Raw genomic sequence first — 9,013 nt, 5'->3', positions numbered from 1 at the left:
TTTAGCTTTGTGGAGAGAAGCATAAAGAGGTTAAGTTGGGGAACCGTTGTGTTTTTTCTTGTGATTGTGTGTGCAATATGCATGTGTGTGACTATTCATGGCTTTGCAAAAGCACATTTGTTGGTGAAGAATTACTCTGCAAACTAGTTGGAAATGCAAAATGCCTCTCGAATAGGGTTTTTTTAAAAGCTACTCAACTTATTTTGTGTATGCCTTTTCTAATTTAAAAAAAGAAGTAAATAATGGTTTGTTTTATCTAGTTTTGTTTAATAGCAAATAAAGTGTTTTTTTTCTGTTTTCCCTTGTGTCTCTTGCTTTTGTAGTTTTACGAGTGTTTTATCCCCTCTTATAATTCGTGAGTTCAGACTATTCTGAACTTACGAAGGTATATATATATATGTTGCATCAGAGGTGCACACTTTGCTGGGGCCCCACCCTTTTGGCACGCCGGCTGATTGCTTCTACTTATGTGTTGCTGTTGCTGCCATTGCTATGAGGCTGTATCACATATGTGGTGTTGTCCTCATGCTCAGGATTTTTTTCATAAAGTTAGGTTTCCTTCGCATCAACTTTGGAAGATTTTTCTGGCATTTTGGCCAATGGAACCCAACTTTACCAAGTATTGCATATTTTTGCACGTGCATGCAGTCTTGGGATTTAGACTATTTATCAGATGCGAAATCGTCTTCAGCTGGCATTTTGTCACGGCAGCAATTCTTTTGGTTTGCACTACCCATACTTTTGTACCCAGCTGCTTCAGTCTCTCTGTGATTGTCTGCATGTGGGGGATGTTCCACTCCAGCAGTTTGAGGTCTTTCATGATTGTACATGGCCACCAGTTTAGAGTGGCTTTAACTTGTACGTAATTTTAATCAATTCAAACTTGGTCACCAAGAGAAAGTGTGCGTGCGTGCACATGCGTGCATGTGTTCTAGTTTGGGGGGAGATTCCACTGGATAATTGATTTCTTTACAATCATCGTTGCCTTTTTTTGGTTATGTTTGAAGAACACATGGCGATGACATTACCTGTTGATGTGGCAGGCTCTCTTTTGGACTGGGGATTCTGATGCTTTCATAGGCTACAGGTTAAAAAATTGGTTTACATCAATACGCAGGCGATTAAGGACTGCAAGTCTCACATTAGAGGCTCATCAACGGCCCACACTTAGTGACTTGTCAAACATTCGCTTAGTTGCAGAAGATCATGGAAGGTTTGTTTGTGTTTTAGTTATTTGTCTTCATACATCAAGAAGTAATACGAGCTTCAGAGAAGTTGGTCTTTGTACAGCATTGTGGGCAATGAAAGCTGTATATCTTCCAGAGAAGCTGAGCTTGACACGGAGGAGATGTGCCTGAAAGAGATTTTCAAGATGTCTGTTGAAATGGATATCAACTCTCCTAGTTTTACATGGGAAAATCTGGTCTCATTACACCACACTCAACATGCTCATAGTAGTGGTAGCGAATATGACATGTCAAAGCCAGTAGAGGTTGGTGGCCAGCAGTTGTGCATCTTACGATAGTGCTTTTAATCAAAGTTTTTAATTTGGCTTGGCATGTTGTGCATGTTGGATTGTATGCCCTCCATCTCACAGTCACGGAAACTACTACTATCAAGTGCAAATTAAAAGCTAGGCTCATATAGAGCTTTTCATTTTATTATGGTCACAATATTAGAATTTCTCAAGGCTCCTACCTTGTGAAGCTGTTTTAGTTGCAATGTACGATACATGTTTGAAGCTAATTAATGTCATTTTGACATAACCATGTTTCATCTCAAATCTAACGATGGTGCTTCCGACTTTCATGAGTTGGATGTCGCGGTTTGTTGAATATTAAAACAATCTGTAAAAAGTAGCCCGAGCAAATTTGTTCCTCATAAACATTATTTTTAACTGTACTCTTCAACACCTTACCGGAAAAGACTCATCAACAAGACAAAGTCACACTCAAATATCCATGTAACAACATTAAGTTCATTGAAGTACATTTGTTCTTAAGCACATTATAGTGGGCCATGGCTTAGTAAGCCATGGCCACTATAATGTGCTTTAGAACAATGTTCTTCAATGAACTTATGTTGTTACATGGATATTTGAGTGTGACTTTTGTCTTGTTGATGAGTCTTTTGGCGGTAAGGTGTTGAAGAGTACAGTTAACAAATAATGTTTATGGAGGAACAAATTTGCTCGGGCTACTTTTTACAGGATTGTTTTAATATTCAACAAAACGCGACATCAACTCATGAAAGTCGGAAGCACCATCGTTAGATTTGAGATGTAAACATGGTTATGTCAAAACTGGACATTAATTAGCTTCAAACATGTATACGTACATTGCAACTAAAACAGCTTCACAAGGTAAGGACTTGAGAAATTCTAATATTTGTGACCATAATAAAATGAAATGCTCTATATGAGCCTAGCTTTTAATTTGCACTTGATAGTAGTAGTTTCCGTGACTGTGAGATGGGAGGGCATACAATCCAACATGCACAACATGCCAAGCCAAATTAAAAACTTTGATTAAAAGCACTATCGTAAGATGCACAACTGCTGGCCACAACCTCTACTGGCTTTGACATGTCATATTCGCTACCACTACTATGAGCATGTTGAGTGTGGTGTAATGAGACCAGATTTTCCCATGTAAAACTAGGAGAGTTGATATCCATTTCAACAGACATCTTGAAAATCTCTTTCAGGCACATCTCCTCCGTGTCAAGCTCAGCTTCTCTGGAAGATATACAGCTTTCATTGCCCACAATGCTGTACAAAGACCAACTTCTCTGAAGCTCGTATTACTTCTTGATGTATGAAGACAAATAACTAAAACACAAACAAACCTTCCATGATCTTCTGCAACTAAGCGAATGTTTGACAAGTCACTAAGTGTGGGCCGTTGATGAGCCTCTAATGTGAGACTTGCAGTCCTTAATCGCCTGCGTATTGATGTAAACCAATTTTTTAACCTGTAGCCTATGAAAGCATCAGAATCCCAGTCAAAAGAGAGCCTGCCACATCAACAGGTAATGTCATCGCCATGTGTTCTTCAAAAATAACCAAAAAAAGGCAACGATGATTGTAAAGAAATCAATTATCCAGTGGGAATCTCCCCCAAACTAGAACACATGCACGCATGTGCACGCACGCACACTTTCTCTTGGTGACCAAGTTTGAATTGATTAAAATTACGTACAAGTTAAAGCCACTCTAAACTGGTGGCCATGTACAATCATGAAAGACCTCAAACTGCTGGAGTGGAACATCCCCCACATGCAGACAATCACAGAGAGACTGAAGCAGCTGGGTACAAAAGTATGGGTAGTGCAAACCAAAAGAATTGCTGCCGTGACAAAATGCCAGCTGAAGACGATTTCGCATCTGATAAATAGTCTAAATCCCAAGACTGCATGCACGTGCAAAAATATGCAATACTTGGTAAAGTTGGGTTCCATTGGCCAAAATGCCAGAAAAATCTTCCAAAGTTGATGCGAAGGAAACCTAACTTTATGAAAAAAATCCTGAGCATGAGGACAACACCCACATATGTGATACAGCCTCATAGCAATGGCAGCAACAGCAACACATAAGTAGAAGCAATCAGCCGGCGTGCCAAAAGGGTGGGGCCCCAGCAAAGTGTGCACTCTGATGCAACATATATATATATACCTTCGTAAGTTCAGAATAGTCTGAACTCACGAATTATAAGAGGGGATAAAACACTCGTAAAACTACAAAAGCAAGAGACACAAGGGAAAACAGAAAAAAAACACTTTATTTGCTATTAAACAAAACTAGATAAAACAAACCATTATTTACTTCTTTTTTTTAATTAGAAAAGGCATACACAAAATAAGTTGAGTAGCTTTTAAAAAAACCCTATTCGAGAGGCATTTTGCATTTCCAACTAGTTTGCAGAGTAATTCTTCACCAACAAATGTGCTTTTGCAAAGCCATGAATAGTCACACACATGCATATTGCACACACAATCACAAGAAAAAACACAACGGTTCCCCAACTTAACCTCTTTATGCTTCTCTCCACAAAGCTAAAATGAATGCACATGCATACACACTTTCCCTTTTAGCTTAAATTACTAGTGGAAACCCCAAAGTTACGGAAAAAACCACAAAGAACAAGAATACAGCAAGGCATGCTCCTCTCTCATAAAAAAGATACAGAACTGTTAGGTGCAGCGGAATGAATGTTTGCGCTTTGCTCAAGATGAGTGCTCCGAACTGTGCTCAAGGTTCCTTTTGTTCTTATGGAAGGTAGAGCCTTCCGTTCTTAATGAGAGAATGCTATGATCACAAACAAAGCCAATGGACACTGTGCGTGCAAGTGTATGATGAAACTGAGAGATAGAGAGAGAAGAGAGATACGGACACCAGAGACGTTGTAAAACCCTCCTCCGAAGGCCCTACTCTCGTCGGCGAGAGTGGTCTACTATTGATTGCACAAAGTGGTACAATGATGATACATGGAAATTGATGCTACTTGGGACTATGTCAGTGACAACGACGGGGACGACAACGACGACTTAAGGGCTGAAATCTGAGGTCTTCTGATTGCTGTCCATAAAAACGCTATGGCTGAAAATCTGGGACTGTTTGGGACTGCTGAAAACGCTGGTTTTGGTTGCGTTTTGAGATGCTGAAAATGATGATCTTCTGCAATGTCTAGGGCTGAATCTGCTGCTGTTCATGAATGCTGAAAACGCTGATACAATGGCTTCACCGAAGGCTGAAAATGAAAACGCTGGCAGATCTTGGTAGGGTTAGTAAAAACGCTGGGCATCTGGGACTGTTGGCGATGGTTGCAAGGCTGAAACGCCAGCTTGGGGGAGGTGTGGGCGATGACAAAAAACGCTAGGCTTAGGGGATGGAAAACGCCAAGGTTGGGGGTGCTGCGGGGTTCTTGCTGAGAGAGAGGGAGTACCTGCTGCCTAGGGCCTTTTGTGCTCCTTGCTCATCCGCCCAAGAGTGCTAGCTTTGGTTTGCTTATATACAAACTTAGCAAATTGCCCTACCTACTTTTGTTGGAAAGTCCCTTAAATTAACAAGTGAAAAATGTCAAAAATAGGGAAAATAGGCTACATACACTGAAAAATCCCTTGATGGAATCTAATGGATTCTGATGAAAATACCGATGATCATGTTGTGTACAACCAGAGGATATGCATCTACACTAAGCGACTGGGCATGCACGGTCTACGAATAGACTCACAAAAGTGTCACATCACTTCTAATCTAGACTGACTGGATTGACTGAACCGTGTTATGTTGTAGCTTGTCCACGGACACATAGTGTTGGATGTGTCACGTGACATCCCCTCCTTTTCAAAGTGAGGTACTGGTACCGAACTGTATGGCGTCGAGGGAGATCGCCAATAGCATCGGAATCCTGGAAGGGACTCTTCGCAGGCCCACTCTGATGTGTGGGTCGTGCAGTACTTGAACTTCATAAAGGTCTGCAACGCATGCTTCTTTGGGCCGCGCCGAAAGCGACAAAGTCTTCTGTGGCTCCTTCAATGCTTCAACTTCGTCTAGAGTCGTGCTTCTTTCTTCTTCAAGAATCTCCATGGCTGAAAATTCCTGAAACCATTTCCAACAAAAAACCATGAACATACCCATTCCATGTGAAGTGAGTGAAAAAAATCTTGTTTTCCTCAAAGACTCTGCATGCAATGTAGATGAACAAAGAGAGGGAGTGCTAAACCGTTCACCACATTCACGCAAACAATAAGATCGAATCTTTCTCTTATGATCTAGAGCAAGCAACTGTGGAAATTCACAACGGAAATGCCCATGCTTGGTGCTCATACTTTCATGTGCTCGTTTGGAAACTGTGTCATGCCAAGGAAGAGACATAGAATGTGACTTCCTTACATACATACTTTTCAGCTTTTCATGAAAAATCCGCATACATTCGTGCTCATCCACGAGAGAAAACATGCTCAACATACATATGTAATGCCTAAGAAAAGGGATCACATAACGATGCCGACTAAAATACAAGAAACGGTCACGAATGAAACATTCGAACAATGCGTGTGTATCAATCATGCGAACACATAATACTTCCTATGAGGGTTCTTTGGACCTAGGCTCGAGAGTCAAGATCGATCCTTCGGGATTAATCAAATCTGCAACAAGGTTAGCTTCGCTAGAAAAAGAATCAACTAACACATCATCCTTGTGAACAATCACATCTTCTTCATGCAACTCATCATGCTTGTGAAAAATCACATCGTGATCATGCAAATCATCATGCTTGTCTTTAACATCCAAATCATCATGCTTATCATTGTCAATCAAATCATCATGCTGCTCACAATCATGCAAATCCTGTGTGTCATACTTTGGAGAAAAAGAGACTGAGAGAGTCTCCTTCTCCTGAATCCTTTCAATCTTGTCCTGCATATTAGCAATGAGAGATGGAGAATGAACAATGTCTTCTCCATGAATGACAATGGGAGAATCACTTTTGGCATTGAGAGTGAAAGTGTTAGCCTCCCAATCAATGAGAGGGTTAGCATCACGAAACCATCGAATGCCCAAAATCATATCACATCCTGAGAGGAGAAACAACAAATCTTCTAGTGAAGGCAGCTTTTTGAATTGCAAACAACACATCAAGGCACTCCTCCGTGATGAGAGCTTCCATACCGGGAAGGAAACCAAAGACCTCGATAGGAGATCTCTGACTAACTTCGAGGCGGGCTCTCTCAACAAGAGAGGGACTGATCACATCATACATACTACCTGGGTCAAACAATATGACAAAACGCTGCCCCGACGTACGACCATAACATTTAATGAGAGAATCATCAATGGGAGGGTCATGAGAAACTTGGGGCACACTCGTGTTATCATTAATTGCATTAACAGAGGAAGTGGGTTCTGTGGATTCTTTAAATTCATACGATTCAAGCTTAGGACATGTTCTATTTATGTGACCCTTAATGCGACAATGAAAACAACGACCTTCCTTAGAATAAGTGCTTTGCTGTTCCGACGTGATGTATCCTCCTACAATTCCTTGTGCTACCTTTTTATCTGGAGTAAGCTTAGGTTTAGCAATTGTGTTAGCCTTACCCTTAGATTCATTGGAAGAATTCTTTTCTGAGAGACTGTTGGAAGATTGGTTAGAAGAGTTACCATTCTTACCGTTCTGAGGGGTTCTGAGAAGTCTGCGAGGTACTTGTGGAAGTCTTGTTCTCCTTAGGCTTTCCCTTGTTGTGCTTCATCTCCTGTGCGAGAGCAATCGCTACCGCCTTGTTGAGATCGATTGGATCCAGCACCTCGACATCGTACTTGATATACTCGTCTACCAATCCATAAAGGAATGCCTCTTTGCGTTCATCATCCGACTTGCGTAATTGGGTACCTAGCTGTAAAACACGATTAGAAAAGGACATAACCGGCATACCATTTTGCTTGAGAACGCGCCAATCGTTCTTCAATCGTGCGGGTACTGAGGTGGCATAACCCGCGCCTTGAGCTTGTCTTGGAAATCAGCCCAATTGAAAGAAAGGGGCGTGAATTCGTCGGCTTCCTCTAGGTGCGCAGCTAGCTGTGCCTCTTGCCACGCGTGTAACTAATTGATGGCATCACGGCAAGGTACATAGCTGCCGTTTAAAACTTTGCATTTTCCGATCTTCTTAGTTGTCGCAAAATAAGCATTAAATTGATGCAACCAAGAATGAATAATCATAGCATCCATCTTACCATCATACTTACTGAAAGTCAACTTCTCTGTGACTGGATGGTTGGAATCCGCATCTGGCTTGCGCCACTTGATGAACTCCCACGATCCTTGGGTGGTTCGGATTTCGAGGCTAGCACTTGTCGAAGGAATTCTTGAGTGCGTAGCTCTCTTTGAGCTTCACGCTCTGCCTCCCTTTCTGCTTTTCGTTCATTTCATTCATCGCGCTCGCGTTCGAAAGCAAGGCGATTTGTTTCTTGTTGTGCCAACGCAACTCGATTCGCTTCTTGTTGTTGTATTGCATTTCTTTCATTGCGTTCCAAAGTAATGCGAGTCGCTTCTTGTTGTGCAAGCATCATGTCCATCATTGACTTGACCATCATCTCCATAGGAGTTAGTACAACTCGTGGCGTAGATGGCGAAGGGGGAGGGTCGGAAAAATCTCTTGGTGGGAAAAATCCTTCGTCACCTCTCTCATGCTCATCACCTGTATGCGAAGTATTCATTCCGCTTCGGGTGATGACCATGCACTATGATCTTTGGTTCTTAAGTTCACGAGGAACTTGGGTCTTGAGGTTCTTGAGGTTCTTGAGGGTCTTGAGGTTTACTTTCGCTTGCAAACCGTGTTTGAGAAGGATCTTCTGTTCACCCGAGTTCTACTCCTTCCGCGGGCGCACCCCTTGGTGGCCTTGCGCTCACACCAAGGTTTTTTTTCCCACCTCACATCGATTGGCCAGCCGCTAAGTGCACGGTCCGCTCTCAATGAGTGAAAAGAGACACAAGGGGAGGCTGGACAAGCCCTTCTTTCTTCCTGGGATTCCTGTCACTCTTCAAAAACACGATTAAGAATCGACACGCCCAAGCGAACTTTGGTTCGTGCAACCGCAACAAGCAAAAAAATTTCTTGTGGTTCTTTCCTTGAGTGATACAGAACACTGCCAAAGCTCTGATACCAATGTAAGGTGTAGCGGAATGAATGTTTGCGCTTTGCTCAAGATGAGTGCTCCGAACTGTGCTCAAGGTTCCTTTTGTTCTTATGGAAGGTAGAGCCTTCCGTTCTTAATGAGAGAATGCTATGATCACAAACAAAGTGAATAGACACTGTGCGTGCAAGTGTATGAGACTGAGAGATAGAGAGAGAAGAGAGATACGACACCAGAGACGTAAAACCCTCCTCCGAAGGCCCCACTCTCGTCGGTGAGAGTGGTCTACTATTGATTGCACAAAGTGGTACAATGATGATGCATGGAAACTGATGCAACTTGGGACTATGTCGGTGACAACGATGGGGACGACGACGA

General features: G+C 42.1%; 1 protein-coding gene and 1 pseudogene across 2 annotated transcripts; one reads left to right on the top strand and one right to left on the bottom strand.

The window, feature by feature from the left end:
• Positions 1 to 272: 272 nt before the first annotated feature.
• LOC147416646 (dual specificity protein phosphatase PHS1-like) lies at positions 273 to 1,575 on the top strand. Its single transcript, XM_086508199.1, has 2 exons — positions 273 to 1,213; positions 1,291 to 1,575. The coding sequence occupies exons 1-2, from the start codon at positions 1,035 to 1,037 to the stop codon at positions 1,523 to 1,525; spliced, it is 414 nt and encodes a 137-aa protein (XP_086364325.1). The 5' UTR covers positions 273 to 1,034; the 3' UTR covers positions 1,526 to 1,575.
• A 939-nt stretch (positions 1,576 to 2,514) lies between these two features.
• LOC147416645 (dual specificity protein phosphatase PHS1-like) lies at positions 2,515 to 3,024 on the bottom strand (annotated as a pseudogene). Its single transcript, XR_015187491.1, has 2 exons — positions 2,848 to 3,024; positions 2,515 to 2,770 (listed from the first exon to the last, which is right to left on the bottom strand). The product of XR_015187491.1 is annotated as a dual specificity protein phosphatase PHS1-like (transcript).
• Positions 3,025 to 9,013: the final 5,989 nt, after the last annotated feature.

This window comes from Adiantum capillus-veneris, unplaced genomic scaffold (genome assembly GCF_014529385.1).
Source record: "Adiantum capillus-veneris isolate H3 unplaced genomic scaffold, ASM1452938v2 Hic_scaffold_695, whole genome shotgun sequence".
Lineage (NCBI taxonomy): Eukaryota > Viridiplantae > Streptophyta > Polypodiopsida > Polypodiales > Pteridaceae > Adiantum > Adiantum capillus-veneris.
The sequence above is the reverse complement of the archived record's forward strand: the minus strand, read 5'-3'. Positions and strand labels throughout refer to the sequence as shown.